This window comes from Rosa rugosa, chromosome 1, assembly GCF_958449725.1.
Source record: "Rosa rugosa chromosome 1, drRosRugo1.1, whole genome shotgun sequence".
Taxonomy (NCBI): domain Eukaryota; kingdom Viridiplantae; phylum Streptophyta; class Magnoliopsida; order Rosales; family Rosaceae; genus Rosa; species Rosa rugosa.
The window spans coordinates 46,711,071-46,736,093 of NC_084820.1; the positions used below are offsets into that span (position 1 = coordinate 46,711,071).

The following is a 25,023-nucleotide window of genomic DNA, read 5'->3' on the forward strand; positions in this document are numbered from 1 at the left end:
ATCCAATGTCCTGGAGTTTGGCGACCTCCTCTCCGATTGCCCAAAATTTTTCCTCATCAAAGGCCCTTCGCTTCTGCTTGATGGGATAAAATGAGGGTTTGATGGTCAGTTTATGAGTGATAATTTCAGGAGAGATACCTGGCATGTCCGCGTAGGACCATGCAAAGACGGCGGCGTTATCACGTAGGAATTGAGTGAGTTCTGCCTCCACCTCTGGGTTTAGTTGGGCGCCTATGCGGACTGTCCGCTCAGGGTGCTCGTCTGAGATGCAGACAACTTTCAACGACGTGTCCGGGTTGACCTGCTCCTTCCTTACATATTTCTCCTCCTCATCTCTAGGATCCTCAAAGATGTTTGGTGGCGGTGCCTTATTACCCACCGTCAGAATTTCATGGCGGCGCGTTGACCGCGCTATAGTCGTTGAATAACATTCTCGTGCCATCTGCTGGCTTCCCCTCACACAGCCCGTGCCGTTGGGCGTGGGGAACTTCATGAGGAGCATGTACCCGGCAATGATGCACTTGAGCTTGTTGGCGCTGGTCGACCAGTGATGGCGTTGTATGAACTGAAACAGTCGACAATAATGAATTCCGTATGTATCTCCGCCATGCATGGACTAGTGCCAATAACCAGTCGCATGTAATCCGACCCTAGCGGTTGTGTGACGTCGCCGGAGAAGCTGAGCAGCGGCTCGTGATCCTGGAGTAGTTTCTTGTTCTGCTTGAGGTGGTTGTAGCATCCGCTGAAAATGACGTTGACAGCGGACCCGCTGTCTACCAAGATTCTCCCCACCGAGAATTTGCCAAGGATGGCGTCGACCAAGAATGGGTCGTCATGCGGTAGATGCACCCCGCGCTCCTCCTCCTCTGAGAAGGTAATAGGTTTCCAACCTGATTTTGGGAGCTTGGCGGACCTCTCGTAGCGGATGTTGCAGACCTCCTTCGGATGATTAGCGCGTGCATAGCGCTTTCTTGCCCTGTGAGACATGCTGGTGATTGGAGCACCGCCATCGATGGTGTTGATGCGACCCAAGGTCTCAATGTTGGCAATTACTGGTGGTGGTTGGCGCGCCTTGAACTGCTCCAACTTGCCGTCACGGTACAAGGTCTCAACGGCTGTTTTGAGAGCATTGCAGCTGTTGGTATTGTGGCCGCTGTCCTCGTGGTATTTGCACCACTTGCCGGTGTTCCTGGGTTTGCCCGTTTTTGGGTACTTTGGAGGGGGTGGCGGTGGGATCTGATCCTTGTACTGATTGTAGATGTCTTCATACGAGGCCGTGAGGACCGTGAATACTGCATACCGCTGCGAGGACTCCGCCTGCTTGTTGCGGGTATCCCCATGGGTTGGGCGGTTGCCCCTGTTGTAATGCTGGTCCTTCTGTCGCTTGTTCTGGTGGTGGCCCTGCTGCCACTCCCTTTTCTTGTCAGTTGGCGGTGCTGAAATGATCTTGTCAGCGGTTTCCTGATGAATGGAGGATGGCTGTGTTGACTTTGTTGGAGTTGCTGGTGGCGGTGGGGTCTCTCCATATGTGATGAATTCTGCCTGGGCGTGAATGACCGCTTCACTCATGACGTGGTCATACGTCGCATTGGGATGACTGTAGTTGAAGTGATAGAGGAATGGTCCCTTGAGAAGTCCCTTCCTGAAGGCCGCTGATGCCATTGTTTTGTCTAGGTCACGGCACTGAGACGCTGCCACTCGCCACCTTGTGACGAAGGCCTTCAGCGACTCGTCCTCCCCCTGCTTGACGCTGAACAGCTGACTTGTGTTGTGATGCCCGGCGGACAATAAGATGAACCGGGAGAGGAAAGCGTGTGATAGTGCATGAAATGAGCTGACAGACCCCGGCGGACACTCAAAGAACCAGTTCATTGCCTCGCCATCCAACGTTTCGCTGAAAAAGTGGCACAAGGTGGCGTCGTCGAATCCCTTGTTGTTGGTGACCTTCTTGAAGGTGTCCATGTGGACGAAGGGATCAGACATTCCGCCGTAATGCGACATCTTTGGGGTTTTTGCATATGCCGATCTGACAGCCTGCAGAATTGCAGCGGTGAAGGGCCCAGGTCTGAAAGCGAAGAGCGGATTCTGAGTTGGCGCTGGGGCGCCCCACTCCCCCCGGATCAACCTCTGCTCCAGTTGGTGCATCCTTTCCAATATCTGGGCGGTTGCATCGTCGGCGGAATCAGCCTGAATGATCCGCTGGGTCGGCCTGCGCCTCGGCACAGGCAGATTGCCTTCAGTCCTCGCCCTAGCTTCCGAGCGGTTGGTGTGCGGGAGTGATTCCGCCTCCTGGTCTAACATTATTTGGGGGATGGGCGGTGGTCCCATTCCCAACAACTCAGGTGGGTTCAGCGGTACTTGCATCTGTATGACCGGCCCTGGTACCAATGTGCCGGTGCCGGGTCGACTACGCCTGGTGATATGCGACTGCTCGCTCTGTGCTGGGCGGGCGGTGGTCTCCAGCGTCCTCTTTAGTTCCTCAAAACGTGTCATGAGCGTAGCCACCTGTCTTTGGGCTTCAGCCTTTTCCTTGCGCTCCTCCTCACTTTCTCTGTTTGCCTTATGAAGATCCGCCAGTGCTAGCTCGTACATAGTGACGAGATCTTGGCCCGGCGGGCGGCTGCTGCTTGGATTTACCTCACCGCCGGGGTTTGCCGGGGTTGTGAATAGTGCGCGGTTAACGCCTACCGCTGGGTCGGGGGGTTGGGGGATGGCGGGATGGTCTGCCTGCTCTTCAGCGTTTCCCCCGCTACCGTTAGTCATGGTGATTGTGGTGGGATGGCCTTTTGTTCAAGGGTTCCCACAGACGGCGCCAATGTTAATGTCTAAAAGTCCGGCGGTAGCTGAACCTTTGTTAACGCTGATCCGGTGAGCGGATCGATACTTGTGGTGCTCTCAAAGCCTCCGCTACCTGTCAAGTAAAATACAAAGGGCGTCAGAGGGAGACCGCGTTGGGCGGTCTTCAACTCTCCGATGCCTAAATTAGTCAATGTATTTATGTTGACAAAGTAACAGTAGGTAAGTATTGAATGCGTAATTAATGAGGAGAGAGGAGAGAACCTTTTATAGGTGAGGAAGAGGTTGATCTTCTCTTTGTTTTCGATGTGGGACTGATATGCTTCAGTTCCCAGTTTCAGAAGCTTCTGATGCTATCTTGGCGCGATGCGTGGCGGCGCGTTGGCGGCGATCTGGAGGTGATCCGACGCTGAGGCTGTAGCCCGCCTGGCGGTGTGTCTGCATGTCATTCCTTTGGTTGGAATTAGTACCTTTGGCGGTACAATGAGCGTGGCCCATTATAGCTAATTATGCTTGCAAATGTACATGTATGTACAAGTAGTGCTCCCATTGCCTCAATGCTCGGAACACTGCATAAAATTTTTGATCATAAGTACTCCACTTCTGACGAGCTTCACTAAGCTTTTCACTAAAGAATGCTACTGGTTTCTTCTCTTGTGACAATACAACACCTACTCCCATTCCACTAGCATCACATTCAACCTAAAAAACCTTATCAAAATTAGGAAGAGCGAGAACTGGTACAGTACAAAGTTTCTCCTTGATCAAGGCAAAACTCTTCTCTTGTTCCTCTCCCCACTGCAATTTGCCTTTCTTCAAACATTCAGTAATAGGGGCAGTAATGGTACTGAAATTCTTCAAAAACCTCCTGTAGAAGGTAGCTAAACCATGAAAGCTCCGCACCTCAGAAGCTGTTTTTGGAGCTGGCCATTCTCTTATAGCTCGTACCTTCTCTTCATCAACCTGAATGCCTTCTTCTCCAACCAAAAATCCCAGAAATAATAACTTGTTGGTGCAAAATGTACACTTTTTCAGGTTGATGTACAGTTTATTCTCCTGTAAAGCTCCCAAAACCTTCTTCAAGTGTACCAGATGTTCTTCTTTGGTCCTGCTATATATCAGTATATCATCAAAATACACCACTACAAAGGAACCAATAAAAGGACGAAGAACCTGGTTCATAAGCCTCATAAAGGTGCTGGGTGCATTAGACAACCCGAATGGCATAACCATCCACTCGTACAAGCCATCCTTGCTCTTAAAAGCTGTCTTCCATTCATCTCCTGGCTTGATTCGAATCTGGTGGTATCCACTACGAAGGTCTATCTTGGTAAACACTTTGGAACCCTCTAGCTCATCAAGCATGTCTTCCAAACGAGGAATAGGAAACCTGTACTTCAGAGTTATCTTATTAATGGCCCTGCTATCAACACACATCCGCCATTGATTGTCCTTCTTAGGAACAAGGAGGACCGGAACTGCACAAGGACTCATACTCTCTCGAATGAACCCTTTCTTCAACAAGTCTTCAATCTGTTCTCTCAGAATCTCATTCTCCTTGGGACTCATTCGGTAATGTGGCAGATTGGGCAAGCTAGCTCCAGGCACCAAATCAATCTGATGCTGAATGTCTCTCATAGGTGGTAACTCGTTGGGCAACTCATCCGCGATCAACTCTTCAAACTCTCCCAACATATTCTGCACTTCCTTAGGAATCACCACCTCTTCCTTTTCTGCAGCCAACAACCCCTTAATCACCACTGGATAGAAAACCTCAGATTCTTTAAAGGCCTCCTCCATCTCAAATTCACTGCTAGACAAGGTCAGAAAACACTCCCCTTTCTTTCCACTAGATTTCTCAAATTGACACACAGGAGCCATAACAATTTTATGGGTTTTCCACATAAACAACATCACATTATCCCTGCCTTTATACGTCACATCCACATCATATTGCCAAGGTCGTCCAAACAAAATATGACAAGCATCCATATCAATAATGTCGCACATAACTTCATCTTTATAATGCTTACCAATGGATACCGGTACTTTGCAGGATTCAACAACTCGAACTTGTGGACCTTTCTTGACCCACCCGAGGGAATAAGGTGCATCATGAGGCTGCGTAGGTAACTGCAAATAATCCACCAGTTTCTTGGCTACAAAATTTTTGCAGCTTCCATTATCCACAATTAAATTGCACACTTTGTTATTAATGGAACAAAGGGACCTGAAAATATTGCGTCGCTGCCCCTCCTCTTTAGGACATAATAGTACCCGCTGCAACACAATATTAACCTTTTCAGGGGACTCCTCCTCCGCAAACTCAGCCCCATCATAATCGCCATCTCTTCCAACTTCTTCTTCATCCTCATCATAATCATCTATAAGGGCAGTTCTCCTCTCAGGGCATACATTAGATCTATGACCAGGCTTGTTGCATCGATAACAAATTTCTGTTGTAGGCCTAGCATAAGGATTATTAAGCCTCTGGTTTAGGGCCCTGTTTTGAGCACCACTAGAACTGCCAGCCCCTTTAAAAGGAGGATTTGAAGCCTTAAAAGCACCTTCTGTTTTCTGCAGTGTGGTTTTACCCTTGTCAGTCGAGGCGTTTGCTAAATCTGTGCTCCTTTGGTAGTTATATCTCTGTCAAGAAGAAGCTCGTGAAGGCTTCTCTAACAACTCTGCCTTCAATGCTAGGTTTGAAGCTTCTGCCATAGTATGAACAGTTTGTAACCCAATTTTGTCCTGAATGGAAGGCTTCAGCCCACTGACATAGCGAGCCACCTTCTGGCCTTCAGTTTCTCCTAGTTCATTACGCTCTGAGTAGCGTAAGAACTCAGCGGTGTAATCAGCCACTGTCCTAGTTCCCTAGACACATTCAATATACAACCTGTACAGAATCTGCTCATAATCGTCAGGCAAGAACCTCTCCATCATCAGCTGCTTCATTCTTCGCCATGTCTTAACACCCTGCTTCTTTCGAGTGTTCTGCAATTTATCCCACCAAACTGCAGCAGTACTCTTCAATCTCCATGCAACATGCTTAACCTGCTTGTGTTCAGGAACTTCCATAATCTCAAAGAACCTGTCCACCTGAAGCTGCCAATCTAGATAATCTTCTACACCCAAGTTGCCCGAAAAGAAAGGAATTTCGGCCTTGACTTTGTAATCTTGGTCAGCTTGTCCTTGTGGTTCATATTGCACAACCTCTTCTTCAGACTCAGATTCTGAAGTATCAACAACAACCTCTCTACGTGGAGCCCTAACTCGCTGGCCTCCTCCCCTGCCTCTATTTTGATCGTTGTTGTTGTGGTTGTTCCTCTCTCCCAACAACCCACGAATTTCTCCAATCTGCTGGTCCATCCGATTGGTCTGCTGGTCCATCCGATTGTTCATGGTGTTGATGGCAGCGGTAAACGCTGCTGTGAGAGCTTCTATATCTGATTTTGTAACTTCACCCATTGCTACCAATGTAAATAGGAGAGACAGGAAAGACCTGCTCTGATACCACCTGACGCAGACGAATTGATAACTAGGTTTACCAACAATAAACCTAAGCAAAAGGGTTTTGGAGTCCACCAGAGATAAAAAGAGAATAATATCAATTTTATTGATAATAAGATAAAAGATGCGTTCTGCAGCCTTAAGGTGGCTTATTTATAAGAAAATAAACCCTAAGGCGACTAACAATGAAACCCTAAAGCCCATGGGTAAAAACAAAAACAACCCGAAAATAACTAGGAAAACCAAAACACCGGAAAATAGAAAAATGAAGTTTTTAGGCCCTAAACGACCCCGAAAACCCGAAAAAGTTCACAAGTCGTGGCAAAGCAACGAGTTTGATTTCTGGCGCGATTCCCTTTCCGGAAAGGTAAGGTGCGTCCCAAACGGACTCCGTGGAGCTGTTTCGCGTCTACTAGTCACTTTTCGTTTTTCTCCTTTAGCACGATTCAACTGTTCTTCAAATTGGGCTGCCATCTGTTCTGCATCAATATGAATAAGTTACGGTCTATGGAAGTTTATTTTTACATCAAAGTTTCTTAAAAATTTAGAGGGAAAAACTGACTTTTCTCATTATAAGTACTTAATTATAGGAAGTGACTCTAGCAATTGGGGCACCTCCTTTTCTTCTCGAACGGTACACACATAAGAGATTCACTAGTTTGACCCGTTTCCATCTACCCGACCAGACCCGAAACGAAACCCGACTTTCCCCCCTTCGTCCGACCACTACAGGCTGGAAAAGGATCGCCATTCTCTTCTCCTTCGATTCATGGGTTCAATTAAGCTTGATTGATAGAAATTCTGGAGATTTCGATACTACAAAACATCTTAGGTTCGAAATGACGATTCTCTCTTCTCCGACCACCTCTAGCTATGAAACTACTTGTGTTTGGAAGCTCCTTCACTGGTGATTCGAACTCCCCATTCATAGCACAAAGGTTGAACAATTAAATTTAAGTTTCGGGCTTTCGAAACTTTCGAAGCAATTTTTGGTCTTCTATGCAGGTATAAACGTTGACCCTTGTCTTGTTATGGTCATTTTGATAAAAGCCTTGTTGTCCAATTTGAAGTCCGAATTGGTGGTGCGTGAATCCTAAGCACATCCACTTCTGGCAGCTCGTGGAGGCGCATGCAACTTTTTTTTGCCTTCCAATTTAGTCCTTTAGGTAGAGTTTGATCGATGTTACAAACATGTGGGTATAATTTGGTAGGCATACATTAAACTTTGGAATCATAGGAATTTTCTATGTTTCAGGAATTTGGTTATGAATTCGTGATAATCTGATCGTTGGATCATTGTGATTTTTCTTTAGGTTGTTCAAATTATTTATGATTTGAGTATTATTTATGATTTGAGAAATAAATATAGTTTTGGCTAGTATTTAATTGAATTCCGACATAAGCTGCAAATTTGATTTCTATTATCATTTACAATTTTCAATAACTATTTTGGATTTGAGTTTGGAGTAAGGTTTGGGAAAATTCTAAATATGTGATGTAAATTATGATCATATTTCTCCCCTTGAGACTTAAGAGATTAGCTGTGGGGAGTCGATATTTCAGGCTCATGTGTGAATGTTATTAAGGAGGTTAATTATATTATTAAGTGCATGCATGCCTTACCAGCTTACCTGGTCGGCAGTACCCTCAAGAATATATATTTGGTCAGCAGTACCCTCCAATGCGGCATCTGATCGGTAGTACTCTCTACATGGTAGAAAATGATTAGTCAACAGTACCCTCTAACCATTACGTCCTAGTAATCTGGTCGACAATACCATCTGTTGCATCATCTGGTCGCCAGTACCCTCTAGCCATCGCTTCCTAGTATTCCAGTCGGTAGTACCCTCATATGCATCATCTGGTCGACAGTATCCTCCAGCTGGCATGAGACGACTAGCCGGCAGTACCCTCTAGTCATCACTCATTTGTATGTATTAGTGAGCAGTAGTATTTAGATATTCCAGCCAGAGTGAGAAGAGTATTCAGGTCAGCAGTATTTTCTAATGCGCCATCTGGTCCATAGTACCCTTCAGATGACATGAGACGACTAGTCGATAGTACCCTTTAGTCACACCCTACTTCTTATGAGTTAGTTGGCAATATAGATACTCTAGTTAGGGCGAGTGGTTGTTTGATGTGATCCCCATTTTACATCATTCTTTTAGTGGCCGCCTAGTGAGTACTATTGGTGACTGATCCTAGTGGCCACTTGGTGAGTGCTACTAGTGACCTAATACTAGTTGCCGCCTGGTGAGTACTACTGGTGAGACGATCCTAGTAGCCGCTTGGTGAGAGCTTTGGGTGATTTAGTAGCCGTCATTTGCAGCATCTTCTGTTAGTGGCCGCCTAGTGAGTACTACGGGTGAGTTGATCCTAGTGAGTGCTACTGGTGAGATGATCTTATGGCCTCCTACTGAGAAGCCTCTTGGTGAGATGATCCTAGTAGCCGCTTGGTGAGAGCTATGTTGAACTGTTAGTCATTTAGTTTGTGTTATTGATTCCCATTTTAAAACATATTATCTTGAGAAGCAGAATTGAGTTTGTATCATAATATGATTGAGATCTAAGGGTTGTGATCCATTGAGTTTCTAGTTGGAAGTTGGTTGTTATTATGAAAAGTAGGTAGGCTCCGAAAGATTGAGGTTGGATTGTGATATTAGAAGTGTTGAGTTTGTAATTGTAGGTTCTAGGTAGTCACTTTTAAGGGAAGTTCTACCAAACTTTTTGTAGAATTTCTCCTAAGGTGGGTCCCGCAAAGCTACTTCGGATTTCAGAGTCAAATTCGGGACAGGTCCTGTCAAAAGCCCTTAGAGACTTAACAGAAGATAAAATGAATTTGGAAGAAGAGAGGGCTATGCTAGTAGCAGAGAAAGAATCTTTGTTTGCAAAAGTTAGCATACTGGAAAAGATGATCTTCTCACATAGGCGCGGTGGAATCGCCGAAGATTGATTAGAGAATTGAATCAGCGTGGGAGGCAATCGAAGGAGGCTGAGGACGAGAACGGAGCTCAAGGTTTCATTCCAGTCACCTGCGTCGGACATCGCCGAGACCGAGTTGACTTGGCGGCAGCACAAGGACTCGGCGTACAAGCAACAACGTCATAGCAGATTTGAGAGAGATTTTGGTATCAAAATGTTATTTTTAATGTCAGGTTGCTAAGAGATGGACTTAATTAACATAAATTATTTTGTTTGACCTAATCTAACATAACACATGTTAAAATGAGCTTAGTCGGTGAGCCGTGGCCTATTGGTTAGCTAGCGTAACTAACACGGTAGAGGTCATGGGTTCAAATCTCACTGACCTATGAGATGGAGTGGAGAGTTACATTGTCGTCCAGAATAAAATAAAATAAAAATTTTAAAAATGACCTTAGTTATCATTTCCCCCTCTTTTAAAGATCATATCTGCAACAAAAAAAAAATTAAAAAAACAATTGAATTAGGGGTCATTTAACCATACAATTGAATCAAAAAAATGACTGAATGGTTTTGACAACTGCTACGACAATGTGTTAATTGCAATACGGGTGAATGAGCTGAAGAGTTATCCTTTAGAGGTAATGAGTTTCTAAAACGGCGTTTGCTTAATAAATACCTATAATTCTCACAATAGAAGATTAAGGGGGGTGTATTCAATTCAGATTTTAAAAGATTTTGTTTGAATTTTTATAATCCATGGATTTACTTAATCCACGGATTGTTTAAATTCTATATGGACTCTGATTGATTCTAATGGATTGATTTACTGGTATTTGTTCTGATTTTACAAGTCCTTATGATATTTTTGGTAGGTTAATTTTTTTTTTCTTTAAAAGCAATGGATGTATGGATCCAACTATAATGTTATATCAATGACAAAATAGTGTGTGTGTGTGTGTGTGTTTGTGTGGCAATGTACCATTCTTTATGTTGTGTATAATGATATATGAATAATAAGAGAAAACTAATCAGCCAAAATGTTACACAAAAAATAAAGTAATAAACTAATGACATAATTTATTTCATATCTAATTTACAAAAGAAACATGTGTGTATGTATCATCTTAACAATACCATTGAAAGTGAGCTTAATTAGCTAGAAAGATTAAAAAAAAAAAAAAATTAGATGAAAGCAGAGGCAGAGGATGATAGTGGGAAGATAGGTCTAAGACAAAATGGATGAGTGTCACCTATTGAGAGCTGTTTTTTTTTTTTGTGAATAGCTTCTTCATTTTTTGAGTGGGAAAGAATCCATCAAAATCTCTTGGGAAGTGGTTGGATTGTTTGAGTTTTGATATATATAAAAAGCACTATAAAATCCTCCAAAATCCAGCATTTAATGAAATCCTTAAAAATCCGTATACTTTTGAATATCTGCAGATTTGAATCTTAATTGAATACATCAAGATTTTAAAGGATTATTTAAAATCCCAATTGAATATCCATAGACTTTCAAAATACAAAAAAATCTTATAAACTCTTAAATGAATACACCCCCCTAAGTGTGCGTAATACAAAGACTTTCAATACTATGCATGATTCGGTTTCAATGAAACAAATATGCTGAATTTTTTTGATATATCTGCATGTAAAATACAGATGTGATTTGCACCATAATTGTCCTTTTTTTCACTAAATAGGGCATCTTTCTTTTAAAGAATAAAAATTAAGCCTATACCAGAGATACAACTTTCACAAAAACATTTCATACTAAGCGCAGCCGCGCAGGCATAACTGGTTTTAACATAACAAACAATGCTATCCCAATAATACAGCAGGCATTGGGGCGGATTCCCTCTTGATTGCACTATGCTGATCCTTTTCTGCTTCGACTACCAGGACCTGTTACACTCCTTGGACTGAACAAGTCCCTATGGCCTAAAGGAGCACTTCCTCGGAGTGTAGGCGACAAAACTTGACGAGGAGATCCAGAACTTGACTCGCTTCCTCTACGTGTTTCGTTCTCCAAACCCTTCACTTCATCAGTGAGCAATGCCAACTGTTTCAGCAATCCATAAATATAGTTCACATGAGAAAGTCATCTGGAAAAATGTCACAAACAACCATGAAACAGAAGCAAAGATTTTTGGGGATATATCAGAATCATCTGTGCGTGGCCAAAGACCAAAGAGATGGAACCCCCCCCCCCCCCCCCAGTATGCCAGGCCATCAAGTATGTCCAGCATTGAAGCCCCATTGTGAATATGAAATTTGCATGGTAGGAATGAGTTTGTAAAGTAAAATTGGACTGCCAGGTTGGAATTACCAAATGGCTTAACCACAGGATGAAATCTCATGTCAATCGAATTTCATTCAACTTTAAAATATATTGAGATAAAATAAAAAAGCATCCATAATATCTACAAATTGCAAGGTTTTATACCCGAATTTCATTCTCTCTTAACCGACACTGCAGTGCATTTATGGCAGGACTTAAGCTGCATATGATTGCAAAGAAGTAACATTAGGCAAACAGAAAAGGCCAGGCATAAACAACTAAACTGAGAGGTCGGTATTGAATTCTGACCAATATTCGATTAATTTGCACATGGAAGATTGATACATTGATGTGTGATGTATGAAAGTAAGTGGATGCATTTTCCCGTCCCTGAAAAAAAAAAAAAAAAAAATTAGAGAATCAACAGTAATCTGACTAGTACAAATGACTGAATAACAAAGGCTCACCTCATATTTTGCAAGATTGCTTGGTTATATGCCGCTCGCTCCTCCTCATACAGTACTCGTTGCAATTCCGTAAATGACATTAGAGGTGAATCAAGCTTAATAAGAGATGAGGTTGGTAAAACATAAAGAGGAACTTCTTTTCTTACATACTCAGCACCACTGCAAGCACAAAGAAAGAAGAAAATTCAGGATTCGAAACTCAAAATTTTCTTTTGTGAACCCGTAACAGGTTATTCATGAAGGGATATTTTTGAAGATGATCTTTTTCTGCCGCAAATGTAAAAGAATCAGAAGATAAATCAAGAAATGTGAAAGGAAATGAAGCAACATAGCCAACCTAACTGGCCCCTCCAACAGACACCAACAATGTACTAATCAAACCATCCATGTTTAGGAGACAACAAAGCTCCCCATGTTCCCAGTAAAAATGGAAGATCATGTGGTTTAGAATCAGACTAGATACATTCTATAGGAACACAAACACACTGAGAAATGGTAGATCATCATCTCGTCATACTCAAATTGAAATCTGAAATGCAATGTGGTGCTATGCTGATATGTAGTGACGATTCAACGAGAGTCGTATAAGTTATGTAGGTAGAAGACAACTTTACATAAAAAATAAACACCAAGGAAGATCAGGTATTAGTAGGAATGACATCATTACGAAAGGAAACAACAAATTAATCAATACACTAGACCATTCCACAAGTCTCTTGGCTTTAGATAACTACAGTCGATTTATGGTAAGAATCCACAGATGCATGAATCACTTAAATTTGGGGGTTTGGTCTTTAAAAATTCTAGGAACTAGCTAAAATGAACTCAGGTTCAAACAGGTCATCTAAGGTATTTCTTCTATCATTAGGAAAAATTAACTACTCTTGTTAAAACATGAATAATTTGCCTAGGCATTGTACACCATAGATGAGAACAACTCCATCTTACTCCAATTTAATTAGTTTTACAGCAAAGGTTCTCAATTTGTGTTACAGTATGACAATTAGGGGAAGGGATGAATGAGTATAACAATGTGCAGCTGAATCTGAACCACAGGTTGAACCAAAAGCACCAACGTCCTAATTCACACCAATTACATAGTTTTAAGTGCAGAATGAAAACAGGAGAACAATCAAGTTATTACAAACTCATCCTACCTCATATCCAAATTCGAACGGTGCATTGCTTCTTGCATACTCTCAGACATATCCATGGGATCTATATCAACAATATTGTTGGCTGAAGTTTCTGTGGGGTAGTTCCCTCCGGTTCTTTCTCTGTCTTGATGATTTGCCTCAGCACTAGCAAAGAAATGCCCAAGTTCTGAAGATCTTCCGCCAGCCTAAGCAAATAATCCGTAATATGTTCATAGCATAAAGCAACCAGTGTGAAAACAGCATCCTAGAATAGAGGCTCATGCCATTTCATATATATGCATAATCCGCGTAATAAATAATCACCGAGATCTCTCTTAGTCCATCAGTTCCAATTAACCACTTAAATTTACATATCAACCTAAATAAATGAAATTTTGCCACATAAACCAGTGTTTTGCAAATACGATATTATGGCTTATGGATGTATGTAATTATAGTCAGATACAGAGGCCATTGGACATCTACATAAAGGCACAAAACCTAACTTCCAAATTAAATTTGCAACTAGAGAAACTTATGTGTTTTATACGACACACCAATACACATAAATATATATATATATATATATATATATATATATATATATATATATATATATATATATAGTATAGATTTGATTAAATTATAATCAAATATTTACTTAGTGAAACAAGAAATAGACAACTATAGATTTGTAATCATTCATCAGGAAAACTAACTGGTTTTAAATAACCTGCTGCTTGGATAAACTAACTTGGGTTTTTTATTTTTATTTTTTTGGGGTCTTTTTGCACGTTTAATAGAATGGATAATACCTTTATAGTTCCAGAAGTTCTTGAATCAGCTGTGTCTTGTTCAGCAGCTTCTGCTCTAGTCGAGCCAGATCTTACTGGTGCACTTTCTGAGGTACTTAAAGACGAGTCAACTTCTATAATTGAACTTTTATTTACTGGAGATAAAGATATAGGTCTTGACATGTGATGCTGCTTCCCATCTGAGGACTGAAAGGCAATGACTTGTATTCGTCCAACCTGAATATACCAGGTATAACTAAGGAGTAAGAAGCATACTCACAAGCATTATGTTTAATCTGGACACACTAGTTTTCTAATGTCAGGCATATTTAATACAAACCTTGTTTATATCTTCACTGAAACAGGAAAATATCAGCCCGATGAACCCAGAATCTAGAAGTTGATACATTGCCTGAGTCCGTACATCTGCACAAAGTAGAAGGTAGCTGTGATATCAATCTCCAGCAACTGACTATAACTTGCCTTTCAAAAAACAATTTATCAGATCCAAATGTTTGAAAGAGTATATACTTCAAATTATATCACAGAAGTCCAGTAACAAAAAATAGAGAATGATACATATACAGAATATGTGGATCCCGTGCATGGGCCACGGCTAAGACCATATTTTGACACCAACTTTCAACTTTTAGATGCTTGATCATCTAATAGTTGAATATTCCTTTATCAATTCATTGGAAATATTAGTTTGCTGCCCAATGTAAAAGGAGTGTCCTTTAAGCTATGCTTAACCTTAATCGCTACTCCTTTACCAACTCTCTTTCTTCCTCTGACCAGTTTCTCCTATCTTCACCTTCTTCCTTCTTGAAACTTGAAAAAACATGGCTACCAAACTGGGAGCACAAGATTATAATTATCCAATTAGTCAACATCACGTCAGGGCTAAAATATTTGCAAAGATATATTTGAAACTTCTTTTATCTTTTTCTCCTGTCTTTTTTCCTTTTTAACTATCACTGTCTTCTTAAAGTTCTTGTTAGTTTTCTTTCTTTTTCAATTTTGGGTTGGGTTTACAATCATTTGGATGCATGTACAACATTTGGATACATCAGGGAACTCTAAGATGAGATGAAATTGGAGAATGAGCTTTTTTAAAATCTGGCAGCGAACAAATGTCAAACAATAAAACTTGGTGCAATAGTATAACAGAATTTTACAACATAAAGAATTAGCTATATTTGGCTTTCAACTTCGCACTCCTTTACCCATGCCTGATTCTTGAGTAGAACAAAACAAAATTTCATGACTAGCCACCATGAGTTTCCAGCCACATAAAAGGTTCAAGTGTTCCCTACATATTCTTCCTCTGCCACAGTATGTGCGGATTTTTCCACATGACACAGAAATTACTTGAGAAAATACATATAAGAAGCAACTGATTATCCATGAATATATTAAAGTTTCAAGTTTCAATTATTTCTGATACGTGTAGAAGAGAATTACTAGATTCAGAAGTAGTACAATTCCGAGAAATCTCACAAGTTCTAAATTAGACCTAGAGTTGTCATACCAACCTAATGATATTCAAGAGAGTATATAATGACAGAAAGCATGGATAATTAAATAACACTCACCAACATGGGAAGGAAGAACCGTAATATGAGGATGTGAATGGTACCACCCAATCACTCTAGTTGTTCTTCCAGATGATATTGTCATTCTGTGCTATAGAGTTAATTACACAATAAAATCAACAATACTCAACAGGGGAAACTACGCAAAATGCAAAATAACTGCAAAACATGAAATACGTAGAGCACAACCCTATAGATTATCATATCATTAAGCAAGCCAGAGTTAACTTGGCAAATGTACCCATGTAATAAAAAAATAAAATAAAAAAAATCAAGCATGCCTTTTGTAGTTAGTATTCTCTTCTTTAGGCAAATGCATTTGCTTAATCGACAGAGCAGAAGCTCGAAGCTCAGTTAGGAGAGAAACTCAACAAACAAGAGAAACTGAGATTATTTGTGAAATTAATAGACTTATAGCAATCACCTTACAGCATATCATCTTTATACTTGGATAATGTTTACTATGAGGATCTTGAGAAATCAGGCAAATTTTTTTCTTTGAAAGAATATATTTCTCTAAAAAGAATAATTAGAGATGCGAAGAACCATTTTTGGTTTGCTTATGTTGAAACTATGCAAACATCAAAGAATGAAATTTTCAAAGAGATATGACAAGCACTTAAAGAAGCATCAAGGATATTTCGGCTTGAGCTGATGCAGCAGCCAACTGCTCAGGATTAGTTTCAACACGATCCTTCCTCCGGTCTGATCGAGTCTGAGGTGATGCTCCCCAAATCACGGCAGTCACACCCCCATTTGCAGAGTTCTGAAATTCCAGACATAATGGGGGAAGAAAAGGTTATAACTATAAGACGGTGGACCAAATTAGGACAGTAAATGGAAAGCCAGACATAGTAACAGATCCAAATTACAAAAATTTCATTCTTTAAGTCACAACCATATTCAGGTGTCAATATATATATCATGCTTCACTACAAAAATTCACTCTCAAAGACTGTGAAACATGTAAAAAATTCATATTCAACCTCTAAATGAGTAAGGTTTATACACAAGGGCATTCATGATACAAAAACAAAATACTGGGAGGGTTCCACTTAGATATGCAGTCCTACAGACCACCATAACAGGTGAAGCAGGGAACAGCTAAAGTTTTATATCTAAAATCCGTGTATGAAACATCAGAGACAAGCCTGGGTTGTTCGGCCAGATTGTATGGCATTACAGATGTCTACAAGGAAACAGATGTTAGAGTGCACAGGAAACAATGATTCTGGGCTACAAATTGACAGAACTCGTTATCAATGAGATATTGGAAATTGGCAACCACAAACAGTGGTGGATGCCACTACTTCAGCTAACCAAATGCAAAGCAGCACCCTATCTTATGCTTCTCTTGAAGTCTGTAGTTGCCAAGAGCAGTCAGGCACATCATACACATGTACAAGGGACAGGCATAGCCGTGTACGCGCGGGGAGGGGGAAGCGGATAGATTAGTTTATTTTTAATTTTTTTGGTCGAACAGTACAATAGATTAGTTACTATATGATTCAGCAGGAGAGTCAGGCCAAGGCTTTCTTTTTACTTTCTGCTTTAATGTTCTAATGTTTGCTATATGGCATGAAGAAGCTTTGGCAAATACCATCCATGGAGCAATTCTGTAAAGTAGCTAATGTTTCCAAATTCATCAAGATTCAGCAAAGATTAGGTGAATGGGAAGAAAAGAATAACCAGATGAATAATAGTCATTAGAAGAGCAAACATATCAACTTTAACAAAGCAGACAGCCAAATGGAACTAAAGTTGATATGACTGCTATGGATGGCCCAATACTGAAAAAACGAGTAACCCCTCTGAAAGTCATCCTGCACTCCTCTCATCCATTTCATGCTACAGCCACATTTTATACATTCAGTTCACAACATTAGCCTTAGTTGTTTTCTGGAGAAAATCCCAAGTCCCCAATGGCGAACTCTAGACTTGGGACACGGAACCTGGACACCAAGCCTTGGAACCAGAACCCCAAATCACAGCACTCAGGCCAGGTCTCACAAACTCTAGAAGATTAAAATGCAACTCTGGTTATAGTTGGCGTAATGACTTTTTGGGACTGCAAGTAACACCTCCTTTCGAAATCAAGCTCAACTAAGAACTCAAATAATTTACACTCGACACAAAATTCACTACTTAATTGTTAAAGAAACAGACAGCACTGAACATTAAAATTTAATATAAGCCAAATTCGACATCCAAAGGAAATGGAAGTAAGCTTACAAAACTGAACTTTCCACACTACATTATAGTTCAGTCCTTGAAACACGAAAAAAAAAAATATCGGCAGAACCTCCTTGCTAATTTACAGAGTCAAAGAAAACAACTGGTATATCAATACAAGCACAACCACTAACCAAAGCAAGAAACGATTCCATTTGAAAAGAAGAACAATTCCCAGTAGCCCAATTACCCAAAATTCCGCCAAGGCCATAAAAGACTAAAACTTTAAAGAAACCCAATTCAGAAACAACCCAAAAACCCACAGTACCAAAACCACTACAAGTATCATCAATCCCATCAAGCAATTTTCAACACCCAAAAGAAAGAAAGCAATTTGCAGTAAGAAAACCCAATACTTGAATACCTCAATATCACCAAGAAGGAGGCCCATGATCTCCTCGGTCTCGGTGGACAATGCATGAGTCATACAAGTTAACCAGACGTCCTCCGACATTGTCACACACGTTAAAGACATCTTTTCTCAATTTCTCTCGCTCCAAAGATTGAAGCTTTTTCTGCTAACTACTGGGTTTTGAAGAAGAAGAAGAAGAAGAAGTGAAAGAGAAAATTAGGGTGCTAATTGAGAAAGGAAGAACATGATGGATCCCTGGCTGGCTCTTTGTCAGGTGGTGATGTAGTACGGTCTGTTCTACTGGCTTATGCTACTCATCTCTGTCTCCCCCAATGACATCTTGATGATTGGATCTTTCGCTTAGAGTCGGGTTGATTGGGTGACATCAGTTTTTAATCTGACTCTGTATTTTTTTTCACCTTCTTTTTTCTTTATTAATTTTTTTCACCCCTTCTTTTTTCTTTTAATCTATTGTTTATCTCTTTTTGTATTCCCTTTTGATCATTTGGTAGGTGGCTGTATAAATGTTGCTATCACATTAGTTGGCACTTTGTTAACTAAAACTAAAGACAATTTTTTTTTATTTTTAGCGAAGTGCTAATGAGGATTGGGTAGGGGAGGATGTTGTGGTGAGGTTGGATATTTGGCTTGTTGGTTACTGCTTTGTTGTGGTTGAGTTTTTGGTGGTGGTGGAGGGTTGTGGTCTCGATTGTTATTGGGTATGTGAATTGGATTTGGGTTCGCTATTGTTGAAGTAGTGAATGGTAATGTTCGGTAAAGTTGGCTCCTTGAAGAGTGGTATTTCTCTCAAACCAAAAAAGAAGAGTGATATTTCTCTTAGGCCTCGTTTGGTTCGCGGAAAGTAAGCATCAGGAAAGGAAAGTTGTTCTTTTCCTGTGTTTGGGATGCAAAAGGAAAGGAAATACTTTCCTGAAGCAAAGGAAAATAGGGGGAAAATGGTTCCTTCCATACTCCAAAGGAATCACTTTCCCCCATTCTTTCCTTGCATTTATTACTCACAACACATTATTTTATTCCATTAATTACATACTTTTTAACAACTTTCCGGATAACTTTCCTTACATTACCAAACATCGGAATGGAAAGTTCTTCAGAAATTTCATTTCCCTTCCCATGAGAAAGACAAAGGAACTACTTTCCTTTCCGCGAACCAAACGAGGCCTTAGAGAAAGAGTTTTAAGCTTTGTGCTTGGCTGTGTTCGGTCGATATGAGAGTACATTTCATCAGTTAAGACAATTCAATTATCGTTGCTAGTGGGAGTAGAGTATCTCATATTTTTTTTGGATCGGCCCTAAAATTGCCACACTTAATTTTGAGAAAAAAAAAAATCGGAGTCATTATGTAGCCCGCAAAAGCATGAATAGGTAGCAAGAGCCTCCATCTCTCATGAAATCTCACACACAATATCCATAAGAATGGAGCATTGTTGAAATTTCAGCAAACAAGTCCTGGAAGCCGAACCCAACAAGTGAAAATATGTACTTAGATCCACGAGAAACTATATATGGCAAGGTGATGATATCGTCTTGCCTTGATCTGACGCCATGGTGAGGAGTGACAATACCATGACAAATAGAGGAGGAATAAAGTTTTTACTTTGAATCAACAGGTAGTAAGACACTGCAAAACAACACAAGGAGCGTAGTTGGTCAATGTCGTTAAAGGCTGTTCTCAATTATTGGGAGTCATTGCTGCATGGAAGATGTAAGAGAACGCTACTGGATTAAATGCAATTTCTTGAGGAAAGAAAGATTTCCACATTGAGAAGAAGAATATAATAAACCTGAAAAATTGTGGTGAGATAAAGTCGTAATGTACACAAATAGATGCATTAGGGTTTTCATTGCTCTAAAATATGAGACATAGTCCAATTGATTTTCGATGACTAGCTTTTTGGTAATTTAATCACACGTGCATAATGATGGTTTTAGAACTGAAAATATATGTACTTGTTTAAGGAAAATCAAAATTGGGAGAGAATTGAGTCGTACTTTCATTGATAATAGGGGTTTCTTTATATAGAGGATTACAAGACATAAAATCAGAGTTGTACAAGAAAAGATAATCGTACAATTAATCGAATATCTATGAATATCTCTGAGAATATCTCTAATTCAAAATCCTATTACAACTAGGTCAAGTAACCTAGAATTTGGGCCAGACACATATTCTGGATTTACTTGAACACTCCCCCTTGTGTCGCCCAAACTTGGTGCTCCTCTCGTTGCCTCATTAAAAACCTTGCCGAGTAACAAAAACCCTGTGGGACAAAAATAACCTCGGTCGTAGGGGAAAAAGAGCACAACACACCCTTCACGTTTCGAGACCATACATGTAGACATCTCCCCCTGATGTCTGCATCTCCCCCAAATGACTACGGTCATGGGAGTTCGGATAACTTCAGCAAATGATGCTACCAACATGTTTCTCGAAAGTGGAATTTAGGCAATGACTTAGTGAGCAAGTCTGCCACACTGTCCTCAGATCGAACCTAGTTCACTTTGATCTTGAGGAGAGTCTGTTGTTGCTGATTATCCTTGGTGTTGTCGCTTTTGATGTAGTCTTGCTTCACTTATTCAAAATAAGTAGCATTATCCTAAATGCTCGTAGGCTCATCTGTGGTAGACTTCAAACTACAATTGTTCGAACATGCTTAATTATGGATCCAATCCATATACATTCACGAACCACTTCGTGAAGAGCAATAATCTTTGCATTGTTCGAAGATATAGAGACTAGGGTCTGTTCTATAGACCTCCAAGATATCACGGTCTTTACCCATGGTGAACACTTAACCAGTTTGGGAATGACCTTTGTGTGGGTTAGAAAGATACCCAATATCAGCAAAACCTTCCAAAACACATGTCGTTCTGGGATGGGGATAAAGGACGTAGGCCAGTGTTGGCAGCGTTCCTAGTGTGTGATGGGTCCGAATCCATCATCTCTATGTAGGGATAAAGCATGCCCCTATCAGTTGTACATCTCTAGTATCGAAAGATATCTTTTACACCAATCCAATGGCGTTGCGTTGGCGCAGAGCTATATCTTAGCTAACAAGTTCACTGCAAATGAGATGTCCGGTCTTGTGCATTGAGCTAAGTACAATAATGAGCCTATTGTACTTAAGTAAGACACTTTTGCCTTTAGCACGTCTTCGTTATCATCCTTTGGACGAAGAAGATCATTTTCAGGATCAAGACTACGGACGATCATGGGGGTGCTTGAAGGTTTGACCTTGTCAAAATGCCTAAGCATCTATCAACACAATGCTCAAGTTCCAAACCGAGACATAATCGTGTTCTCCCAAAATCCTTCATCTCAAACTCGAATTTCAAGTGTTCAGCGGTTTCCCTTAACTCTTTAAGGGCTTCCAATGAAGATCATGTCCAACATGAACCGCGATAGAATCTGAAACTTGTTATGGAAACGCGTGGGCATATCCCTTCCCAATCAAGCAGTCACTTTAGTGAGCGTTTCAATCTTATTGTAAACGCGCTCCGTGGTCTAGAGCCACTTGACTTGAGTAAATGAAGTTCACCATGAACCTTCATCTATATTCCGCATCTAGATCCCCATAGAGATACGTAGTGACCATATTTATAAGCTGCATGTTTAGTTATTCAGAAACTACCAAACTGACAGGGTAGTGGAGTGCACTGACATCCATTACGAGATAATATGTCTCATCGTAGTCGATTCCAGTGCGTTTTGTGAGAAGCCTTGCGCCATAAGGCGAGATTGCCATATCTTTTTCTCATCACGCTTTCTAACAAAGACCCATTAGTCAACATGTTTTATGTTATGAGGTGTTGGCATCATTGGCTCAAAAACCTTCCTCTTCGTTAGAGAATTCATCTTAACCTCGATCGCATCTTTCCATTTAGGCCAAATTTCTCTATGTTGGCATTCATTCATCAACGGAGCGTGGTTCGATATCATCAGACTCAACAAACTCATGCGCAATGAAATGCGCAACTACATCATCAATTATGATGGAGTTTCTATCCCACGTCTCATGTACACTAGTGTAATTTTCAAAGAGCTCTATATTCTCAGGAATAGGTTCTGACGTTGAGGCGTCCCCCAACGATAACCATAATCTGGAAGATACTCATGAGACGGATTTTGAGTCTTGATGATCAAAGGATTGGAATGTGCCAAAGTATCTTTCGAACACACGGGCTGTAACGCCCCAAGCTGCACCTCACCAGCTTAAGCACGTCACAGTGCCGCGAGCCTCTAAAACATAAACCGAACGCTCGATTTACATTCTAGAGAACCGCTAGGCATTTTGTTTGAAAACTTTTCGTATAAACATAGCGGAAGCTACAAATATTTTTGAGGTGAAAATCCTTGAGTTGCTAAAGTTTATTTCATTCGTCTAGAACTTGAAATGAATTCTCACACACGAGGTACGAACTTCAAGGAAATGAGAACTCAACCAAAATTGACACAAGGCTAACTATCAACAAGTCTCGGAATACGAAGTTTGAGAAATAAAATTTAGAACAAGGTCTAAACAACAAAATTTACCGAACTTGTTCCGCACACCCAGCTCCGTCCGCTATTGTCCCGTCACCAGTGCACAGTACCTGCATCTACACTGTTGTAGGGGTGAGCTTTCGTCCTCGCTGCTCTTACAGGAACTCTACCACGACTAGGGTTGAAACCACTAAATATATATATCTGGGATCCTAGTATGAAAACATGCTTAAACCAAATATTTTAAAAGGAACGACAAACTTTAATGTTTTTCAACTTGAAAACTGATGCATGGTGCTTAAATAAATACGGCGCCAAATCCAAGTTTTACCTGATGGCCGGTCCCATAGACCCACTACACGACCTTACCTCAATTTAATTTATCACCAGGTAAGCGTAGCGAGAGGGTCCGCTACCTAGCTACACACACGGATCTGGTCGTCATTGCGATCGCTCACCGTCCGACCGGTGTAACTAACCCTCCGGAGGTTTTGGGGATCGAAACCAAGGAAGTCAGAGCCACCCTTCGCTCTCAAGCCATCACATTTCTCACATGGTTTGGTTAGTATGCATTGCATTTGAACATAACCAAACCATACCAACTAACATGCATCATTTAATAACAATATAAGAAAATCACTAACCGAGGAGAGTCCTGAATCCCTACCTGGATTCCAATGCTTTCTCTCACGCACTCCGAGAGTCGCGAACCTTCCTTTCCTCGGGTAACTAGAGTCCTAGATTCCGACATTTCGACCGTTAATATCACATTGAACAATTATATGACATCTCGACGATTAATAAATCGTCCAACCAACTTTTCCTGGTTTGACCAGGAGTTGACCAATTTGACCACGTTTGACCAATCGAGATAGGTTCGATAATTAACTTAGATTATCGAACATTCACTTGAAATTACGATATCGACCAAACATATATTCAGTGCACCCGATTACTAATGACACCCAATATATATATATATATATTATATATATATACTTACATATTAATTTCTTTCACTTTCTATCCATTATCAATTCTTTACTTTTCGTGCAAGTTCTTCACCTCTTTTCTAACCGGTGAACAAGTCCACAATTGCAATACCAAAACAGATACATTGATCATCCAAATTGAGTTCTCAATTCAAGCATAAAATCTAAACACCCAGAAAAACCAACTTTAACAATGTCAAACTCATAACCGGTCCATTTCAATTTCAACTCACTATTCAATCAACCAAACTTACAGAAGATCTAACTTACAGAAAATCATCACAATTCATAAACCAATTCCAGATAATACCACATGTCCAAAATCATTCTTAATCGAAAACCATAAGCATCAACTCAATTCTAAACTCTTCGTTCTAGCTACCACAGCAGCTCGAAGCTAGATTGTTCAGCAACCAAATTCACATTCAACTCATGTATCCCATTCAATTCTAAATCCACCCAAACCAAAGAGCAATTCTGTCCAGAATTTCAAGTTTACCTTTGACAGGTTCAATATGATTTGTAGACTGAGCATCGAGCTCCCGAGTTAGTCACTCCCTTCTTTCGAACCATAGAGCAATTTCTCGTCAATTCAAGGTTCCCAATGAATCGAGCTCTAGGAGACATCAATCCATGCCCATAGACGTCGGAGATGAACCCAGAAACGCTAGGAGTGTCGTCGTGAACAGTGAATTCCGGTGAAGGCCGAGAACATTCAAAACAGCAACTCAATCAAAACTCGATTAATGTCAAAACCAAGTACACCAACACGTAGAGTACGACGAGAGGATCGATATCCTTACCTCATGCAGATCATTCCGTTGCCGGAAACAGCCGAAGAACCGCCGGAGAACTCAGAGCTTCACGGCGTCGACTCTCTTCCCAGAGCTGCCGGCTGAACGATCTGACCTCAGAAAGACGTCGGCGACGGGGAGAGGAAGCGATAGGTGCCGGTGCGCCTTCGTGAGGTGGCCGGACGGCGTCGACTCTCTGATCCAGCTCTATTTATAGCCTCCCTTAATTGAATTTCAATGGCTACGATGAAGCGGTTGGAATTTTGGACGCCTCAGATTGCACTGTGGATTTTTTTTTTTTTTACTTAAAAATGAATTTCCATAATTTCCAAACTTCGGAAATTCATAATAAATAGTTCGGGTGTCCGAAAAATTCCCCGAAAATTTCCACGAACTCGTCGCGTCGTGTACTTTATTTTCCAACTCTTACATTGAGGATTTCACTTTATGAAAATTTCTGAAAATTTCCTCAAGCATCTTGACATTTACCGAGATAGTTAAATAATTTTGCATACGATCTCCATTAAGCTCGATACATTTTTCCGGGGCTCACACGGGCCTCCCACACATCCTAGCTGGGGACATGGCCTATAACGCCAGAGTGCCACTCTCTTTGGCGTTGGCGCCATACCTACCTCCGTGTAGGGTGGC

General features: G+C 40.9%; 1 protein-coding gene across 1 annotated transcript; it reads right to left on the reverse strand.

Annotated features, from left to right (window-relative positions):
• Window positions 1–10,746: 10,746 nt before the first annotated feature.
• Window positions 10,747–18,429, reverse strand: LOC133725136 (COP9 signalosome complex subunit 5-like). Its single transcript, XM_062152269.1, has 10 exons — window positions 18,095–18,429; window positions 16,138–16,264; window positions 15,499–15,585; window positions 14,244–14,329; window positions 13,925–14,140; window positions 13,131–13,315; window positions 11,974–12,132; window positions 11,816–11,896; window positions 11,672–11,726; window positions 10,747–11,287 (listed from the first exon to the last, which is right to left on the reverse strand). The coding sequence occupies exons 1-10, from the start codon at window positions 18,203–18,205 to the stop codon at window positions 11,096–11,098; spliced, it is 1,299 nt and encodes a 432-aa protein (XP_062008253.1). The 5' UTR covers window positions 18,206–18,429; the 3' UTR covers window positions 10,747–11,095.
• Window positions 18,430–25,023: the final 6,594 nt, after the last annotated feature.